General features: G+C 42.4%; 1 protein-coding gene across 2 annotated transcripts in view; it reads left to right on the top strand.

Moving 5' to 3' along the window:
* Positions 1 to 22,192, top strand: part of LOC134577990 (glucose-6-phosphate exchanger SLC37A2-like) — a 49,216-nt gene that overhangs the window by 17,399 nt on the left and 9,625 nt on the right. For both annotated transcript variants that reach the window (XM_063436951.1, XM_063436950.1), the window contains exons 5-10: positions 3,019 to 3,154; positions 4,131 to 4,207; positions 13,743 to 13,909; positions 17,909 to 17,946; positions 18,048 to 18,209; positions 18,309 to 18,399. In XM_063436951.1, coding sequence (XP_063293021.1) covers positions 3,019 to 3,154; positions 4,131 to 4,207; positions 13,743 to 13,909; positions 17,909 to 17,946; positions 18,048 to 18,209; positions 18,309 to 18,399 — 671 coding nt within the window. The remainder of the gene's footprint in view (positions 1 to 3,018; positions 3,155 to 4,130; positions 4,208 to 13,742; positions 13,910 to 17,908; positions 17,947 to 18,047; positions 18,210 to 18,308; positions 18,400 to 22,192) is intronic.

The following is a 22,192-nucleotide window of genomic DNA, read 5'->3' as shown; positions in this document are numbered from 1 at the left end:
CGTGCCCCCCCACATCCCCCATGCACCAAGTGACATGAATAAAGTCAAATTAAACAGTGTGTTGCATTTCTTTTCTGAGACTGGACTGTTGCAGGTTTGTTTTTTAATTGAGAATATAAGTGAAATATAACAAAGAGCGGACACTGGGCAGTTACATATTTTACATTTAGTTTAAACATTACCCCAGACATGGTACAAGAAGAGTCTAGTCTCATTGTAATTTTTAACTCTAAACTTAGAATGACTTATTCCTCTTGGCCAAACCCTAACTAGAACAAAGCATCTAGAGAAAGAAAGCAAATCCAAAACCTCCCACAGTTTTCCAAATAAAGTCAAATAAAACTTAAACGGACACTATAGTCACCAAAACAACTTTATCTTAATAAACCAGTTTGGGTGTATATATCCTGCCCCTGCTGTCTCACCGCTCAATTCTCTGCCATTTAGGAGTTAAATCCCTTTGTTTATGCAACCCTAGCCACACCTCCCTGCATGTGACTTGCACAGCCTTCCATAAACACTTCCTGTAAAGAGAGATCTGTGAATAGCTTGTTAGACCCTGCAGGAGCCTCCTGTATGTAGTTAAAGTTCAATTTACAGAGCAGGAGTTAAAAACTTTTCAAGTAAGTTAAATCTGATTGAAAAGGAAATACTTTGTTTTAATGCAGGCTGTGTCAGTCACAGCTAGGGGAGGTGTGGCTAGGGCTGCATAAACAGAAACAAAAGTGATTTAACTCCTGAATGGCAGAGAATTGAGCAGTGAAACATCAGGGGCATGATCTATACACAAAAAAACAGCTTCATTAGGATAAAGTTGTTTTGGTGACCTATAGTGTCCCTTTAAGTGTGTTGTTTTCTGTTAAAGTGAATTCTGTATTTAATGGAATTAACCTTCCTCTCAGAAAATGTGGTGTGTTTTTTTTTTTTTTTTTTATATAATTTTCTATATCAGGGCACCCTGTTATACTAGGCGTAATCTTCCAGAAAGATTTTGAAGGACTGCTTTTCACTTTGGAGATGGTGGGTAACGAACTATTTAAGGAACCATATAGTGTCAGGAAAACAAAGCTTTACTCCTAATATTATAGTGTACCCAGGCCCCTCCTCCCCTCACCCCTCTCCCAACCCACGTGTCGATTAAAGGATCACTATAGGGTCAGGAAAACAAACTCGTTTTCCTGACACTGTCATCCTTGGGGGACCCTCACCCTCAGGGTCCCAGTCCCTTCAGCCACTTACCTTAATCCAGCTCTGGGCTCCCTCGGCGCTGGTAACCTCTCCTCCCCCGTCAGTTCCCAAGTGGAGCGGAATGTGCATGCCTGGCATCGGCCGCGTGCATTCTAACAGTCCATAGAAAAGCATTTCTCAATGCTTTCCTCTGGACGTTCTGCACGCTGGATGCGATTTTTCCCATACAGCGTCGCAGAAGCGCTTCTAGCGGCTGTCAGGAAGACAGCCACTAGAGGTTGGATTAACCCCGAAATGTAAACATAGCAGTTTCTCTGAAATTGCTATCTTTACATCTGAAGGGTTAAAACCTGAGGGACCTGGCACCCAGACCACTCCATTGAGCTGAAGTGGTCTGGGTGACTATAGTGTCCTTTTTAAAAAAAAAAAAAAAAACGTTTTCTCTTACCTGACTCTATCTTTGAGAGCACTGGACGAGCATTAGGCCTTTACCATATGAAAGCTTTTAAACACTGCTTCCCTATAGTGTTTTGCAAGACACTGGATGTTCTTATACGATGAGTGAGGACATTCAGCATTGTTTCACTGAGTTAAACTCCAGGAACTTGCAGAAAGCTCCTCTAGTGGCGGTTTGGTAGTCAGCCACCGGAGGGAATCTTAACTCTGCAATGTAAACCTCTAAAACTGCAATTTTTACAATGCCGGCCTGGGGGAGTGGGGGGCAGCAACACCCAGACTTCAATGAGATATCCTTTTAACAGACGGAGATCGACTGATGAGATCACATCAACAAGGTGTGTTGTTTTTCAAAGGACAAAACCAAATTCCCTAATTATAGTGTTTTTAATATCAAACAGATTGAATGTTCTTCCAGGGTTTTATTAAATAAGACTATCATCCTGGCTCCCAAATGTCAATCAGATAGTTTTCACTGGTGATATTTAGCATTTTGTATTTACATTAAAATATATTGTTTTTTTAAAGAGCTTACTGGGAAAGGGCAGCGGTAATCAAAACCTTTCTTAATTCTAGCAAAGTCGAGTCTGCTGAATGGCATTACTCTTTATAGAATGGGACCCTATTACATGAACAATAGGCACCTTTGGGAGCATAAGAACTTTCCTGGCGTAACATCTGCCTTCTAACGTCTATCTAAACCTGTATTTATCAAGGAATCCTCACCTGTGTTATGGCAGGTAGACATGTGCAATACGTTTTGTTCCGAATGCAAATTTCTGCATTGCTTCCGAATGTCCGAAATGCCGAATATTGGAAGTGCCGAAGTGCTTCAGATTTCTGAAATGTAGCAAAATCCTATTCCTAACACTACCAATAACCATACTCCTAACCCAACCCTAATCCTTATGCTACCATAACACTACCTTTAACCCTACCCCAGCCCTACACTTACCCGAAGTCCTAAAGTGCTGAATTTCGGAGTGCCGAACCATACCGAATATTTTTCCCACGCACATCCCTAATGGCAGGGATTCCCAAATACATGATTATTACAATATTGTAAACTTTCTGAATTTTGGTATCATTATGCTTTAAAGAGTATTTGTATTTTCTATGGAGACATGAGACGGTCAGAATGTTTAATTACTGAGCTACTAAAAGTAATATAATCTAATCCTTTGCTGACTAATACTTTTACACAATGTAGAATTAAACGCATGACATAATAACGTACCATCAGATGTGGAATAGGAAATATCTTTTTAACAATCATTAACAATGTCTATAATTGTGCAGCGTGTGTCGACTCCATCACAATATTAAATAAATGCTAATTTGTGTTGTTAAAGCGTATATTTGTTTTATTTCTAGCGGTATGATTGGGGAGCGCCTGCCCTTGCGATATTATCTCTCCGGTGGAATGGTTCTCTGCGGAATCTTCACGTCTTTCCTCGGCCTGGGCTATTACTGGAATATCCACGCTCTCTGGTATTTTATACTCTTTCAGGTAATCTCCATCTCTCTGTGTATTTGTTAACTTTCTTGGCTACTTGTTGGTGATTGGAAAATACTTTATCACAGTTGTTATGGTATCTTCCCGTTGTGGGACTGCAGGGACTTTCAGTGTTCCGTCTCAGAGTCCTGAAATGATCAAGATGCCCAAACCTGGGATAGCGTAAATTAAAGTAGTAAATGTGAAATACCGTGCCCTGCCTGGACCTGCCGTTATGGTTATGTGATATGATCCACCATGGGACGTCCCTGTGCATCCGTCAACCTACTGTCTAAATTAGACTAATTTACAGCACAATAGGTGTATCACAGGAACTTCAAGTGAAACTAAATTACCATGAAAATTCCATATTTATTTTCTCATCTAAAAACATCTTATTGAGATTTATTTTATTTAAAAAAATATATATTTCTGTCCACAGACCTGATGCATACGCCTGCCATTCTCTCTCTCTTTTTCTCTTCTCTTCTCTGTGTCTCTGTCTTTTCTCTATGTCTGTCTCTTCTCTCTCTCTCTCTGTCTCTACTCTCTCTCTTGTCTCTGTCTGTTCTCTGTCTTTCTTTTCTCTATGTCTCTGTTTCTTTCTTTGTCTCTCTCTGTCTGCTGTTTGTCTATCTTTGTCTCTACTCTCTCTTTTCTCTTGTCTCTGTCTGTTCTCTGTCTTTCTTTTCTCTATGTCTCTCTCTTTCTCTTTCTGTCTCTTCCCTGTGTCTCTGTCTGGAAGATATTTTGTTATATAAATAAATTCTTAAGGCTTTACCATTTTTTTTTTTAGATAATTGCTTTATGTTTGCAAGAAAACCAACTTGGCTGACCTCATTATTGTGAGATTATTGATTTCTAATATGAGATCATTTCACGTATTTGATCTTGACATATAGATGTGTGAATGTTGCACATTTGTTGCAGCTGTTAATCAATGGATCTTGTTCTTGTCTTGACTAACTGTGTGCCGTGTGCTCCCATACAGATATTGAATGGATTGGTCCAGACTACTGGATGGCCGTCTGTGGTGGCTTGTATGGGAAACTGGTTTGGCAAAGGAAAGTAAGTGAACACACCGGTTCTCAATGAGATCTTTAGGGGCCCCTGCAGGGCGCGACAGGAAAAGATACAAAGTGATGTAATTCATTAACCTGTGAGTTTGTTTGAGATGATTTCTCCTTGTTGTTTATTTTTGATAGGAAATCAAGATAAGACTGTGTAAAATCTGGGCAAGACACATATTCTGGGGATTAAAATATAGATTTAGGAGCCTTTGTTTCTGTTATAATTTGTTAGATGTTAATTTGGGTATAATTTAATATCCAGTATTTTTAATTACTGCAAAATGTCAGTCATATGTAATAAGCTCCTAACCACACGCTTCGTGGCTTCCAAAATGGGGCATTTTCACTCTCAAATCCTACCCCGTTAAGATTCCCTAAAATGTCTCATCATCGTGCCCCCTAGGAGCCGTTCTGAGCGGACGCCAGCCCTTATTGATGTTCTCCAATAAGTCCAGGAGTAACTGAAGCCATCATTCCATGTAGCCCCTCAGCTGGAAAGTCTTTCATAAAATAACCTGCATTTTCCCACCTTATTTAAAAAAGAAGATTCTACTGAGATCACTCTGCATATTCAGGTTTACGGAAACCCACAGTGATACAGGAATGACTAAAAGACTTTATCCCTGACCGTTGTAAACAGAATACAGTTTGGAAGCACCTGGTATTGTAATATACACCCTGTTCCAAATTATTATGCAAACTCTATTTAAGTGTCACAAAGATTAAATATTTTGTTTTTCAGTTTAACTCATGGATAGTGACATAAAATTTTCCGTTCGCGAACGTCGAACACGAACTTCCGCAAATGTTCGCGAACGGGCGAACCGCCATAGACTTCAATAGGCAGGCGAATTTTAAAACCCACAGGGACTCTTTCTGGCCACAATAGTGATGAAAAGTTGTTTCAAGGGGACTAACACCTGGACTGTGGCATGCCGGAGGGGGATCCATGGCAAAACTCCCATGGAAAATTACATAGTTGAGTCGGGTTTTAATCCATAAAGGGCATAAATCACCTAACATTCCTAAATTGTTTGGAATAACGTGCTTTAAAACATCCGGTATGATGTTGTATCGATCAGGTAGTGTAAGGGTTACAAAAAGATCTGGTATGCCTAATGCAACACACAGGAATGGGGGAGTCTGACTCTTGGATGGTCGCTCAAAACTGGATGAAAATAGGGTTTCATCTAAAAACCTATCCAAAGATAAAATGAAGGGTAAAACCCTAAGTGCAGTGTATGTGATCCAGGAGCTGACTGGCAAAAAATGGCTAACACATAAAAATAGTGATCTCTTGGTAATGTGGAAATAAAAGTGATAAATGTGAAAAAAAGGTGATAAAAATTCTTTAAGGAGAACGCTATCTCTATAAAGAGACAGTGAGAAACTAAGAGAGTGCAACCAATGTGTATGGTGTGTATACCTTTAAAAACTGCTATAGGCAGAACATATGGAATAAACACCAAGTTATATACTTTTAGTGAAAAGATATAAACCTTGTACGGCAAAAGAAACAGTATTGCAAAAACTGATTCCTGCAGTGCAATATAATTGTTATATCGCTGTAAAAAGCCACTAGAACAATAATTGAAATAATAAAAACTGGGTGAAGATAAAAAACAGTTTATTCACAATTTAAAAATATATATAGATAAAAAATATAAGTCAGGAACGAAATCCAAAATGGTTACCAGCACAGTGGATGTGAGTGATAGGAGTCAGCCTCAAGGACCGGTTCGTATGGCTGCGGATGGTGTAAACACTTTCCTCTTTCCGGCTGCCGGTAAAGACGGCGTGCGTCTCAGACCTCGCTCTGAGAGGTGAATATTGCAGACCTCCCGGTCCGGGACTGTAGAGGCTTCGTAGTCAAGTTGTTACTCCACTGGCTGGAACATAGGTGGAATCTGTAACCTGCTTGTTTAGTCTGACGCGTTTCGTGGGAGTCAGCCCCACTTCTTCAGAGACGGAATACTGTATCGTGTTCGAGTGGCAGTTTAAATACACTTTCAATTGATGGTCAATAAACATACAATTACATACGTTTGAATGGTTATTAAATAATAAAATGATACATCTTCAATAAACAAAGTAATAACGGTAGTAGCAATACAGACATAACTTTCGGTTAAACATAGCAGCAATTCGATATAGCGGACATTAAGTCAAAGTGACATAGTGATTCTTCTATAATTCATTTGGTGAGTGAGATTCGTACAGTAATTAATGAGTTAATTGATATTCATTGAGCATAAGTAGAAGTATAAAGCAGCAGGATTCTATAGTGAAACTTAGAATGGAAAATAAGTGATAAAAATAGATGATGAAAATAGGAGTAAAAATGAATTTAGAAGGAAATCAAATAAAGATAAAAACAAATGATGAAAGAACGGAATAAAACAGAATTGAAAGTTAAAATGAGGAATATTGAATAGTAGTACGAGTAAATACATTGTTCTAATATATAAGGTATAGGATGTGAAAAATAAAATAAAGTATGATATGAAGATAAAGTCGGAATAGAAATCAAACAGATCCCTATATGCATGGAAGTCCCAATTTGGTTGATAGACTGGATTTTGAATAACCATCTGGCAGTCCGAGCAATCTCAAAGAGTAAATGAATAAGTGAATAAATGAATGGATAAATAGACCAGTCATCTGATGTTGTAATATGTGCTACAATTATTCCAAAATAACAGAACTAATGTATAACTGTAGGTGATTGAAGATACTTCACGTATTAATTAAAAGCTTTTCATTAATACGTATAAATTTATAGTGTGTATAGCTTTTAATTAATACAACATCAGATGACTGGTCTATTTATCCATTCATTTATTCACTTATTCATTTACTCTTTGAGATTGCTCGGACTGCCAGATGGTTATTCAAAATCCAGTCTATCAACCAAATTGGGACTTCCATGCATATAGGGATCTGTTTGATTTCTATTCCGACTTTATCTTCATATCATACTTTATTTTATTTTTCACATCCTATATCTTATATATCTTATATGGTTACCAGCACATCCACTGTGCTGGTAACCATTTTGAATTTCGTTCCTGACTTATATTTTTTATCTATTTGTTTAAATTGTGAATAAACTGGTTTTTATCTTCACCCAGTTTTTATTATTTCAATTATTGTTCTAGTGGCTTTTTACAGCGATAGAACAATTATATTGCACTGCAGGAATCAGTTTTTGCAATACTGTTTCTTTTGCCTTACAAGGTTTACCATATATACTCGAGTATAAGTCTAGTTTTTCCGCACATTTTTTGTGCTGAAAAAACCCCACTCGACTTATACTTGAGTCAATATCTGTATTATGGCAACTTACATTGCCATAATACAGACCAGGACCGCCGGGCTCATTACAAGCCCGGCAGGAAGCGTTTACTTACCTTTCCTGCAGCTCCCTTCTCCTGTGTTCTGGTAAGCTCCCCTGTAAATCTCGCAAGAGCCGCGGCATCAGAGCATTGCCACGGGTTACCGTGGCACGCTCCGCGCGGCACGCAAACCGCGAGACTTACAGGTGAGCTGACCCTGTGAGACTTACAGGGGAGCTGAGACTTACAGGGGAGCTCCCCTGTAAATCTCGCAAGAGCCGCGGCATCAGAGCGTTGCCACGGGTTACCGTGGCAACGCTCCGCGCGGCACGCAGACCGCAAGACTTACAGGGGAGCTGACCGGAACGCAGGAGAAGGGAGCTGACAGGAGCTGCAGGAAAGATAAGTAAACGTTTCCTGCCAGCCCCCCTCCTGCACAGTACACACCACTGGACCACCAGGGACAAAAAAATAATAATTAAATAATAAAAGAAAAATAATAAAATAAAATACAAAATTTAATCAAAAAATATTAAAATAAAAAAATTTGAATATTTAAATAAAAAAATTTAAAATAATAAAAATGCCCTCCCCACACACACTACACACACACACACTCTGCAATATATACACACACACAGAGTGTGTTTATATAATGCAGAGTGTGTGTTTGTATGAGTGTGTGTATAATGCAGAGTGTGTGTGTGTGTGTTTGTATGAGTGTGTGTGTATATAATGCAGAGTGTGTGTTTGTATGAGTGTGTGTGTATATAATTATAAAAATCCCAGAATTTCATAGCCCCAAGTTTTACCCTCGACTTATCCATGAGGCATAGCATATTTCACAATTGTTGGTCACAAAACTGCACTCGACTTATACATGAGATCGACTTATACACGAGTATATACGGTATATCTTTTCACTAAAAGTATATAACTTGGTGTTTATTCCATATGTTCTGCCTATAGCAGTTTTTAAAGGTATACACACCATACACATTGGTTGCACTCTATCTTAGTTTCTCACTGTCTCTTTATAGAGATAGCGTTCTCTTTAAAGCATTTTTATCACTTTTTTCATATTTATCACTTTTATTTCCACATTACCAATAGATCACTATTTTTATGTGTTAGCCATTTTTTGCCAGTCAGCTCCTGGATCACGTACACTGCACTTAGGGTGTTACCCTTCAGTGTAAGGGTTACGTGCGCTTCACAGTGACAGACCAAACTCCCCGTTTAACGCACCGCAAACAGTCCATTTGCACAACCGCAAACTCCCCATTTGCACAAGGTTGGATATCGATCGATGGTTCGATATTCTGAGCCCTCTCTGATTTACTGTACATGACTATTCGATATTCCCACAAATTTAATATAACATTTTATGTTTGTTTGAGACCACCTTAAAAATATTGGATATCGCTAAAAATCATGATCACTATATACTTTCTCTACAAACCTCTAAAACGAACCAAACTACTCATCCATCCGCTATACCACTTTATCCCACCTAGAACTAGTGCCCAGTTAAAATACTTGACTCTTACTTACCCACACTCAGTCATGCCACACACATTTCACCACTACTCTCACTGAATCCCTCTGACTACGGCTAAATTCATCTTCTACATTAGAACACCACTCCTAAGATTGGGTTGTATCCATGTCTCGGTCTTTTATTTAGAATAGGGGCAGCTTCGGTCTCCTTCAACACTGACACTCCAGTCCATATTATTAAAAGATTGGGCAGATGGAAATCCTCAGTCTACAACCGATATATTCCTCATCCCGAGAAAGAAATGAGGAAAGCTTTTAAAAGATTTTAAAAGTTTGGCTTTGTAAATTTGATGCAATAAGTGTGTTTTTCTTTAATACCTTTTCACCCTCTTTGCATGAACCCGATTTACATATATTACTAATATGTTTCTGAACATATATATTATATTATTCACTCACTCACTCACTCTCTGGGCTGGCCTAAGACATCATGCTGCCTAGGTCCAACGATAAATGACTATGGAGGATAATGTATAATAAACACAGGTTACTGGCTATGAGAGGATAATGTATTATAAACACAGGTTACTGGCTATGGGAAGGATAATGTATAATAAACACAGGTTACTGGCTATGGGAGGGATAATGTATAATAAACACAGGTTACTGGCTATGGAGGGATAATGTATAATAAACACAGGTTACTGGCTATGAGAGGATAATGTATAATAAACACAGGTTACTGGCTATGGGGGGGGATAATGTATAATAAACACAGGTTACTGGCTATGGAGGATAATGTATAATAAACACATACACAAAAAAAATGCAGCTTCAGAATTAATCTAAATTGTATGCTGTCTAGGGGGAGGGAGGGTCTGCTGCTGATTGGCTGGAATGTGTCTGCTGATTGTGAGGTACAGGGTCAAAGTTTACTCAATGATGACGAATAGGGGGCGGACCGAACATCGCATATGTTCGCCGTCCGTGGCGAACACGAACAAGCTATGTTCGCCAGGAACTATTCGCCAGCGAACCGTTCGGGACATCACTACTCATGGATGCCATTGTGTCTCAGGGCTCTATTGATCACTGAAAACAATCTCGGACACCTGTGATAATTGGATTGCCAGGTGAGCCCAATTTAAGAACAAACTACTAAAGGAGGGTGTTCCACATTATTAAGCAGAGCACCATTTTCATGCAATATGGGGAAGAAAAAGGATCTCTCTGCTGCCGAAAAGAGTGAAATAGTTCAATGCCTTGGACGAGGTATGAAAACATTCAATATTTCACGAAAACTTAAGCGTGATCATCGCACTATTAAGAGATTTGTGGCTGATTCAGAGCACAGACTGGTTTGTGCAGATAAAGGCACATTGAGGAAGATTTCTGCCAGATCCATGCATCGGATAAAGAGAGCAGCTGCTAAAATACCATTACAAAGCAGCAAACAGATATTTGAAGCTGCTGGTGCCTCTGGAGTCCCACGGACATCAAGGTGTAGAGTCCTCCAGAGTCTTGCAACTGCATAAACCTTCTATTCGGCCACCACTAACCAATGTTTACAAGCAGAAACGGCTGCATTGGACAGAAAAATCCATGAAGACTAATTTTCAAACAGTCCTGTTCACTGATGAGTGCCGTGCAACCCTGGATGGTCCAGATGAATGGAGTAGTGGATGGTTGGTGGACGGCCACCCTGTTCCAACAAGGCTGCGACGTCAGCAAGGCGGTGGTGGAATCATGTTTTGGGCCGGAATCATGGGAAGAGAGCTGGTCGGCCTTTAGGGTCCCCGAAGGTGTAAAGATGACCTCTGCAAAGTATGTGGAGTTTCTGACTGACCACTTTCTTCCCTGGTACAGAAGGAAGAACTATGCTTTCCGTAATTAAATCATCTTCATGCATGACAATGCACCATATCATGCTGCAAAGAATACCTCTGCATCAATGGCTGCTATGGGGTTGAAAGGAGAGAAAGTCAAGGTGTGGCCTCCATCCTCCCCTGACCTCAATCCTATTGAGAACCTTTGGAGCATCCTCAGGCAAAAGATCTATGAGGGTGGGAGGCAGTTTACATCCAAACAGCAGCTCTGGGAGGCTATTCTGACATCTTGCAAAAAATTCAAGCAGAAACTGTCCAAAAACTCACAAGCGATCAAATAAGGGGTCCTATGTTAAAATGTAGCGTGACCTGTTAAAATTTTTAAAAAGTTAAAATGTTGTTATAAGTTTGATTGAAATAGCTTTTGATTTCAGTAAATATGCTGCAAACACAACAAATGACAATGTTCAGTTCTTTACAACCTATAAAGTGTTTTGAAACTTACTGTGCGTAATAATTTGGAACAGTGCATTGTACGTTTTTTATGTTTTAAAAAAAAATACTGTTATCATTAGGAGGTTTGTTCAATAAAATTTAAACTGTACTCTTAATAGTTGATAACATGAAAATTATGCTGACTGTTATTTACATCAATTATTTAGGTAAATGAGAAAAAGATCAGGGTGTACTTGGGATTAACCCCTTCAGGACCGCTGACGGTTCAGGACCGTCAGCGGTAAAACGTGCGTTTGGACCGCTGACGGTCCTGAACCGTCATAACGGTTTTGGGCTACTTACCTGATCGCCGTCGGTCCCACGGCGGCGATCAGCTCTCCTCCCGGTCCAGGGGGACTGCCTGTCTGCCCGGGCAGTCCCCCCTCGGCAGATCAGGACCCCACGGCCATGTGATCACTCGATCACATGACCGCAATAGGGGTCTTTGTATCTGCCTGCAGGGGGACTGTCTGTGCTGACAGGCAGTCTCCCTGCAAGTGTAAAATCATAAAATAAAGTTAAAAAAAAAACAATCAGTGTAAAAAAAAATTATAATATGTGTATATATATGATATATATACATGTATTATATCTATATATATATAATATATGTATATGTATCATATATATAATGTCACACTAAGTGTATTTTTATATTTATATATACGTATATTAATATAAAAATACACTTATATTTAAATTACACACGAATATATACAATATATATAATAACTATATATATGGTATATATATATTATTATAAAATACAAATAATATGTTAATAAAAATAAATAACAAAAAATAAAAATAATTTTTAATAATTAAAAAAAAATTATATATATATATTCAATTTTATTCTAACAGTATTTTGATATTGATATATATATATTTATATCAAAATACACTTAGAATGTAATGATATATATATCTATGTATAAATAAATAAATAAAAATAATAAGAAATATACATATGTCCACATACAAAATTACATTATTAATTTCATAAATATACACGTAGACGTCAAATATATAAATATGTATATATATTAAAATTCTACGTGCATATTTATGTAATATTTTTACCTAATTAAGTAATTTTAATGATTGCAATTTGAGGGACCTGCCTGCCAACCCAGGCCAAAAGTCCAGATAATTTAATTTGCTAGCACTGTGCTTAACCCTGTAACTTTCTATGACACCCTAAATCCTGTACATGGGGGTACTGTTTTACTCGGGAGACTTCGCTGAACACAAATATTAGTGTTTCAAAACAGTAAAACATATCACAGCGATGATATTGTCAGTGAAAGTGAAGTTTTTTGCATTTTTCACACACAAACAGCTCTTTCACTGAGGATATTATTGCTGTGATATATTTTACTGTTCTGATACACTAATATTTGTGTTCAGCGAAGTCTCCTGAGTATAACAGTACCCCACATGTAGAGGTTTTATAGTGTTTGTGAAAGTTACAGGGTCAAATATAAGGCTTGATTTTTTTAATTGAAATTTGTCAGATTGGTTAGGTTGCCTTTGACAGCGTATGGTAGCCAAGGAATGAGAATTAGCCCCATGATGGCATACCATTTACAAAAGAAGACAACCCAAGGTATTGCAAATGGGGTATGTTCAGCCTTTTTTAGTAGCCACTTAGTCACAAACACCGGCCAAAGTTAGCGGTTTTTGCATTTTTAACACACAAACAAATATAAATGCTAACTTTGGCCAGTGTTTGTGACTAGGTGGCTACTAAAAAAGACTGGACATACCCCATTGTAAATACCCTGGGTTGTCTACTTTAAAAAAATATGTACATGTTAGGTGTGTTTCGGGGATTTATGACAGATAACGGTGTAACAATGTCACTATTGATACATTTAAAATATATATATATTGAAACAGCAATTTCCTACTTGTATTTATAGGCCTATAACTTGCAAAAAAAAGCAATAAAGCATGTAAACACTGGGTGTTTTTAAACTCGGGACAAAATTTTGAATCTATTTAGCAGTTTTTTTCATTAGCTTTTGTAGATAAGTAAAAGATTTTTCAAGTAAAAGTCCAAAAACATGTTTTTTTTTTTTTTTCACCATATTTCATTATTTTTTTTAAATACAATATATGACATAATATAAATACTGGTATGTAAAGAAAGCCCTTCTTGTCTTGAAAAAAACAATATATAACTTGTATGGGAACCGTAAATGAGAGAGCGGAAAATTACAGCTAAACACAAACACCACAAAAGTGTTAAAACTGCTCTGGTCCTTAACGTACAAACATCGCAAAAACAGGCCGGTCCTGAAGGGGTTAATTAGAAGGGTTTTGGAATATTTACCATTTAACGTTGTTGTTGTTGTTGTTTCCGTGGTTACAGGAGAGGATTTATTATGGGAATCTGGAATTCACACACTGCTGTTGGGAATATTTTGGGATCACTGATTGCTGGAGCTTTTGTCTCCACGTCCTGGGGTCTGTCCTTCATCGTGCCAGGAATAATAATTGCTGCCTTGGGTGTCATCTGTTTCTTCTTCCTGGTAGAATGTGAGTGTAACGTCGATTTATTTATTTATTTTTAATGAAATCCTAACTGTGATTTAGAGGTTTGCAAATGGGAATCGCTGACATTATCAACCTGGTGCCAGAATCTGAGCCATCTCACCCCCGCAATTTCAGCTTCACGTTTCCTATGCCACATGACTCCCGCATTGTGCCATCTGACCCCTGCATTGTGCCGCTTCATGTTCACTGTGCCACCAGACCCCCGCAATGTCCGCCTCAGGTTTCCTGTTCCACCTGACCCCCGCAATGTGACTCATCATGTTTCCTGTGCCCAGGGCCGCCACCAGTTTAGGGTCTCGGCCCCCCAGGGACCCGCCTCCAAGCCTGACCACAGGGTCCGCCTCCAAATCCCGCCCACAGGAATACACACACACACTGATACAAAAGGACACAGATACACACACAGATCCATACAAACATACACACATACTGGAACAGACATACACGCATATAGGCATACATACTGACACACACATACTGAGACATACACACATATACAGACACATACTAACATGCATAAGGACAAACAGAAACATACATACAGACACCGACATACATACACGCATACATACATACATTCATACAGACACTGACATCCATACACACAGACATAGATTCATAATGACATACAGACATACATTCATACTGACATACATTGATACTGGCATACATACTGACATACTGACATACATTCATACAGGCATGCATACTGACAGACATGCATGCATATACTGACATCCATACACACATACATACATTCATAATTACATAAGATTATAATAAGATTAGTTTGGCATGATCTCCCTGAAGTAAACCCATTTTGTCTCTGATCTTGAAATCCATATGATTTTAGATATTCAACAATCCTATCCTTTAACATGGTTTCCATTACTTTCCCCACTACTGAAGTAAGGCTTACTGGCCTATACTTGCCCGACTCCTCCCTACTACGTTTCTTGTGAATGGACACAACATTCGCTAACTTCCAATCTTCTGGGACTACTCCTGTTAACAATGATTGGTGTAATAAATCTGTTAATGGTTTTTCAGGGCTCGAGTCCTGCAGGAACGCGTGGGAACGGCGTTCCTGCACTTTTTCCACAGCAGGAACGCTGTTCCCATTACTAATCCTGCAGGACCCAGGGCTGGCACAAGCGGCTGCCAGAGCAGGGGGAGCACAAATCCGATTCCCCTGCCTCTGACTGGGGACTCGGATTTTTAAACTCACCTCTCCCCCTGCAGTCAGTGGAGTCGTCCGGCCTCTCCTGATGATGTCAGTAGGAGGGGGCGTGACTTCCTCTGCTCTTCTCACAGGACCGCTGGGGAGCAGAGGAAGTCACGCCCCCTCCTCCTGACATCATCAGGAGAGGCCGGCTTACTCTGCAGGCTGCAGGTTCCAGATCCTGTCCCACCCCTCCTGGCCCAAGGTAAGCCTCAGGGAGGGGGGAAGGCACTTTAGTTTTTTTTTTTTTATCCCTTTCCTCAGTCCCTGTCTCCCTCCTCAGTCCCTGTCCCCCTCCCCCCTCCCCAGTCCCTGTCCCCCTCCTCAGTCCCTGCCCCCCTCCTCAGTCCCTGCCCCCCTCCCCAGTCCCTGTCTCCCTATTTAAGGCCCTGTCCCCCTCCTCAGTCCCTGTCTCCCTCCTCAGTTCCTGCCCCCCTCCTTAGTCCCTTTCCCCAGTCCCTGTCCCCCCCCTCAGTCCCTGTCCCCCTCCTCAGGCCTGTCCCCCTATTTAAGGCCCTGTCCCCCTTCCTCAGGCCTGTCCCTGTCCCCCTCCTCAGTCCCTGTCCCCCTATTTAAGGCCCTGTCCCCCCTCCTTAGTCCCTGTCCCCCTTCCTCAGTCCCTGTCCCCCTATTTAAGGCCCTGTCCCCCCTCCTCAGTCCCTGTCCCCCTATCTCAGTTCCTGTACCCCTCCTCAGTCCCTGTCCCCCTCCTAAGTCCCTTTCTCGAGTCCCTGTCCCCCTATTTAAGGCCCTGTCTCCCTCCTCAGTCCCTGTCTCCCTCCTCAGTCCCTGTCTCCCTCCTCAGTCCCTGTCCCTTTCCTCAGTCCATGCCCCCCTCCTCAAGTCATGTCCATGCCCCCCTCCTCAAGTCATGTCCCTGCCCCCCTCCTCAGTCCCTGCCCCCCTCCTCAGTCCCTGCCCCCCTCCTCAGTCCCTGCCCCCCTCCTCAGTCCCTGCCCCCCTCCTCAGTCCCTGCCCCCCTACTCAAGCCCTGTCTCCCTCCTCAGTCCTTGCCCCCCTCCTCAGTCCCTGTCCCTTTCCTCAGTCCCTGCCCCCCTCCTCAAGCCCTGTCCCCTTACTCAGTCCCTGTCTCCCTCCTCAGTCCCTGCCCCCCTCCTCAAGCCCTGTCTCCCTCCTCAGTCTCTGTCCCCTTCCTCAGCCTCTGTCCCCCTCCTCAGCCTCTGTCCCCCTCCTCAGCCTCTGTCCCCCTCCTCAGCCCATGGCCCCTTCCTCAGCCCATGCCCCCCTCCTCCTAAGCTCCTGTCCCTCTTCCTCAACCCATGCCCCCCCCTCCTCCTAAGCTCCTGTCCCTTTTCCACAGCACTGTCACCTTACTTAGCCCCTGTCCCCCTCCTCAGCCCCTGTCCCCCTCCTCAGCCCCTGTCCACCTTACTCAGCCCCTGTCCACCTTACTCAGCCCAGTGCTCTTACTCAGCCCCTGCATACGAGCATCAGCCCCTGTCCCCCTCCTCAGCCCCTGTCCCCCTCCTCAGCCCCTGTCCCCCTCCTCAGCCCCTGCCCCCCTCCTCAGCCCCTGTCCCCCTCCTCAGCCCCTGTCCCCCTCCTCAGCCCCTGTCCCCCTCCTCAGCCCCTGTCCCTCTTCCTCAGCCCCTGTCCCTCTTCCTCAGCCCCTGTCCCTCTTCCTCAGCCCCTGTCCCTTTTCCTCAGCCCCTGTCCCTTTTCCTCAGCCCCTGTCCCTTTTCCTCAGCCCCTGTCCCTTTTCCTCAGCCCCTGTCCCTTTTCCTCAGCCCCTGTCCCTTTTCCTCAGCCCCTGTCCCTTTTCCTCAGCCCCTGTCCCCCTTCCTCAGCCCCTGTCCCCCTTCCTCAGCCCCTGTCCCCCTTCCTCAGCCCCTTTCCCTCTTCTCAGCCCCTGCCCCCCTCCTCAGCCCCTGCCCCCTTCGTCAGCCCCTGTCCCCCTCCTCAGCCCCTCAGTTCCTGTCCCTTTCCTCAGCCCCTCAGTTCCTGTCCCTTTCCTCAGCCCCTCAGTTCCTGTCCCTTTCCTCAGCCCATGTCCCCTTCCTCAGCCCATGCCCCCCACCCCTCCTAAGCTCCTGTCCCTCTGCCTCAGCTCCTGTCCCCCTCCTCAGCCCATGCCCTTACTCAGCCCCTGCATACAAGCGTATCATTTTTTTGTGGTGTGAGGGGGGGGGGGGGGCGGGGGGAAGGGGGCGGGGAGTGGGTCTTGGGTGAGTTCCTGCACTTTTTTACCCAGGACTTGACCCCTGGTTTTGCTAGTACACCACTAAGCTCTTTTAATAACTTTGGGTGTAACCAGGTCCCATTGACTTATTTGTCTTTACTTTTGACAGATAGAACCTCTTCCTCTGTAAACTCACATGTAACAAATAAATTACACCTACACAAGTTACTGTTTGATTACCAAATTCTAACGTAACCCAAACAGACTCTATGTTCGCCTCACTAACTTTTATTAGGCTAGATTTTATGCTATCCTTCACATACAGGGCCACCCCTCCCCCTTTCTTGCCTCCTCTGTCTTTTCTATATAAAGAGTACCCTGGTATTGCTATGTTCCTGACCCCTGCAAAGTGCCACCTGACCCCAGCACTGAGACATGTTATCCATTGTGGAATAGGTCATGAATGGGACTGCACATCACTTACGTTCCCCTTCACCACTATCCTTTCATGTAGGAGATCTCTTCGCTGCAACATGTGAAACGTACCCCCATTCCTTGAAAATGTAAATCTAAAAACCTGTAATTCCGGTGATTAAACCCATCACTATCTTCTTTCCAGACCCAGATCACGTTGGCTGTACCCCTCCGGAGAGCAGTGTCAGTATTCAAGACCTTCATTTACCTTCACAGACAAATGTTCCTCCCAGCAGGAAAACAAAAAACTTATTTAATCTTAAAAATCTATCTCTGACTTGTAGGAGGAGAGCAGCACGGATGACGTGGACGATATCCAAGTGACTAGTACCAGCACGGAGGCCATTTTTAAGAACGAGCCTTTAGACAATGTTGATGATCCTGAGAATCACCCCATTGGGGAACACCCAGAAGCCATCAGCTTTCTGGGGGCTCTGCGAATCCCTGTGCGTGAGACTGGTTATAAATGAAATATTCTTTGTAAAGCTGCATTGAATTATCATTCTGTTTCGCTTTCCATAACGGGCGCGATCTGCTTCTTTCAGGGCGTGGTGGAGTTTTCGCTCTGTCTGCTGTTTGCCAAGTTGGTCAGTTACACCTTCCTGTATTGGCTGCCTCTCTACATCGCCAATGTTGGTAAGGCGCTCTCTGTTACAGGAAAGCTTTGTTACAGCTATTTGGGGAATTCCAGGAGCCTCGATTTCTGCCTATTCAGTACTTTGCCTTGGGTGATCGCTCGTCAGCGGTGTTGAATTTTGTTTCCAAAATGTATACATTTTTTATTTACCTTTTTGATGATAGATTGTACTATATGTATGTTTTGGTGAATACAACAGATCTTGAATTTATAATAAGTTGCTAAATGGTTCTCCTTGTACCTAAAACTCTCTCTATGCACTAGATAGAAAAGTTGGAAAGAGGAACTTGTTTAATAAACCAGATAAGTAGAAGAAAAAATATAATTAAATATTAAAGAAATTAATAATGGACTGAAAGAGCTGCACCAGAAAATGGACTTGTGATCTTAGGGTAATGAGATCTGTAACGGGTTCCCAGAAAACAAGCTAGGAACTTCTTCTCAGAGAAGGATAGAGTATCAGAGGTGGTGGTACTAGTACGAGCTGCTACTGTAGGAAAAGAAATAATAAACGTGAATGAATGGGAATTATACAGAGTGATGTAATTCATTAATCTTTTGAGTTTGAGATTTGAGATGATTTCTCCTTGTTGTTCATGTTTGATAGGAAATCAAGATAAGGCTGTGTAAAATCTGGACAAGACACATATTCTGGGGATTAAAATCTAGATTTAGGAGCCTTTGTTTCTATTATAATTTGTTGGATGTTAATTTGGGTATAATTAATATCCAGTATTTTTAAATACTGCAAAATATCAGTCATATGTAAGAAGCTTCGTGGCTTCCAAAATGGGGCATTTTCACTCTTCAATCCTACCCCGTTAAGATTCCCTAAAATGTCTCATCACCGTGCCACCTAGGAGCCGTTCTAAGCGCACGCCAGCCCTGTTTGTTGTTCTCCAATAAGTCCAGGAGTAACTGAAGCCATCATTCCATGTAGCCACTCAGCTGGAGAGTCTTTCATGAGAAAACCTGCATTTCCCCACCTTATATAAAAAAAAAAGATTCTACCGAGATCACTCAGCATATGCAGGTTTTACGGAAACCCACCGTGATACAGGAATGGCTAAAAAGACTTTATCCCTGACCGTTGTAAACAGAATACAGTTTGGAAGCACACAGTGTCTATAATGGAGTACGGTGACGAGGGCTCCGTGTAATGTAGCGAGCGATGCTCCCTGTAAGAAGCTATGTCTATAATGGAGTATGGTGACGAGGGCTCCGTGTAATGTAGCGAGCGATGCTCTCTGTAAGAAGCTATGTCTATAATGGAGTATGGTGACGAGAGCTCCGTGTAATGTAGCGAGCGATGCTCTCTGTAAGAAGCTATGTCTATAATGGAGTATGGTGACGAGGGCTCTGTGTAATGTAGCGAGCGATGCTCCCTGTAAGAAGCTATGTCTATAATGGAGTATGGTGACGAGGGCTCTGTGTAATGTAGCGAGCGATGCTCCCTGTAAGAAGCTATGTCTATAATGGAGTATGGTGACGAGGGCTCTGTGTAATGTAGCGAGCGATGCTCCCTGTAAGAATCTATGTCTATAATGGAGTACGGTGACGAGGGCTCTGTGTAATGTAGCGAGCGATGCTCTCTGTAAGAAGCTATGTCTATAATGGAGTATGGTGACGAGGGCTCTGTGTAATGTAGCGAGCGATGCTCTCTGTAAGAAGCTATGTCTATAATGGAGTACGGTGACGAGGGCTCTGTGTAATGTAGCGAGCGATGCTCTCTGTAAGAAGCTATGTCTATAATGGAGTATGGTGACGAGGGCTCTGTGTAATGTAGCGAGCGATGCTCCCTGTAAGAAGCTATGTCTATAATGGAGTACGGTGACGAGGGCTCTGTGTAATGTAGCAAGCGATGCTCTCTGTAAGAAGCGATGTCTATAATGGAGTATGGTGACGAGGGCTCCGTGTAATGTAGTGAGCGATGCTCCCTGTAAGAAGCTATGTCTATAATGGAGTATGGTGACGAGGGCTCCGTGTAATGTAGTGAGCGATGCTCTCTGTAAGAAGCGATGTCTATAATGGAGTATGGCGACGAGGGCTCCATGTAATGTAGCGAGCGATGCTCTCTGTAAGAAGCTATGTCTATAATGGAGTACGGTGACACGGGGTCCGTGTAATGTAGTGAGCGATGCTCTCTGTAAGAAGCTATGTCTATAATGGAGTATGGTGACGAGGGCTCCGTGTAATGTAGCGAGCGATGCTCTCTGTAAGAAGCTATTTCTATAATGGAGTACGGTGACGAGGGCTCCATGTAATGTAGTGAGCGATGCTCTCTGCAAGAAGCTATGTCTATAATGGAGTATAGTGACGAGGGCTCCGTGTAATGTAGCGAGCAATGCTCTCTGTAAGAAGCTATGTCTATAATGGAGTACGGTGACGAGGGCTCCGTGTAATGTAGTGAGCGATGCTCTCTGTAAGAAGCTATGTCTATAATGGAATATAGTGACGGGGGCTCTGTGTAATGTAGCGAGCGATGCTCTCAGTAAGAAGCTATGTCTATAATGGAGTACGGTGACGAGGGCTCCGTGTAATGTAGCGAGCAATGCTCTCTGTAAGAAGCTATGTCTATAATGGAGTACGGTGACGAGGGCTCCGTGTAATGTAGCGAGCGATGCTGTCTGTAATAAGCTATGTCTATAATGGAGTAAGGTGACGAGGGCTCCGTGTAATGTAGCGAGCGATGCTCTCTGTAAGAAGCTATGTCTATAATGGAGTAAGGTGACGAGGGCTCCGTGTAATGTAGCGAGCAATGCTCTCTGTAAGAAGCTATGTCTATAATGGAGTACGGTGACGAGGGCTCCATGTAATGTAGCGAGCGATGCTGTCTGTAATAAGCTATGTCTATAATGGAGTAAGGTGACGAGGGCTCCGTGTAATGTAGCGAGCGATGCTGTCTGTAATAAGCTATGTCTATAATGGAGTAAGGTGACGAGGGCTCCGTGTAATGTAGCGAGCGATGCTCTCTGTAAGAAGCTATGTCTATAATGGAGTATGGTGACGAGGGCTCCGTGTAATGTAGCGAGCGATGCTGTCTGTAAGAAGCTATGTCTATAATGGAGTATGGTGACGAGGGCTCCGTGTCATGTAGTGAGTGATGCTGTCTGTAAGAAGCGATGTCTATAATGGAGTACGGTGACGAGGGTTCCGTGTAATGTAGTGAGCGATGCTGTCTGTAAGAAGCTATGTCTATAATTTAGTATGGGGACGAGGGCCCCGTGTAATGTAGCGAGCGATGCTGTCTGTAAGAAGCTATTTCTATAATGGAGTACGGTGACGAGGGCTCCGTGTAATGTAGCGAGCGATGCTCTCTGTAAGAAGCTATGTCTATAATGGAGTACCGTGACGAGGGCTCCGTGTAATGTAGCGAGCGATGCTCTCTGTAAGAAGCTATGTCTATAATGGAGTACCGTGACGAGGGCTCCGTGTAATGTAGCGAGCGATGCTCTCTGTAATAAGCTATGTCTATAATGGAGTACGGTGACAAGGGCTCCGTGTAATGTAGCGAGCGATGCTCTCTGTAAGAAGCTATGTCTATAATGGAGTACGGTGACGAGGGCTCTGTGTAATGTAGCGAGTGATGCTCTATGTAAGAAGCTATGTCTATAATGGAATACGGTGACAAGGGCTCCGTGTAATGTAGCGAGCGATGCTCTCTGTAAGAAGCTATGTCTATAATGGAATACGGTGACAAGGGCTCCGTGTAATGTAGCGAGCGATGCTGTCTGTAAGAAGCTATGTCTATAATGGAGTACGGTGACGAGGGCTCTGTGTAATGTAGCGAGC

This window comes from Pelobates fuscus, chromosome 11 (genome assembly GCF_036172605.1).
Source record: "Pelobates fuscus isolate aPelFus1 chromosome 11, aPelFus1.pri, whole genome shotgun sequence".
NCBI classification, from domain to species: domain Eukaryota; kingdom Metazoa; phylum Chordata; class Amphibia; order Anura; family Pelobatidae; genus Pelobates; species Pelobates fuscus.
Note: the sequence above shows the minus strand (reverse complement) of the source record. Positions and strands in the feature narration are given on the sequence as shown.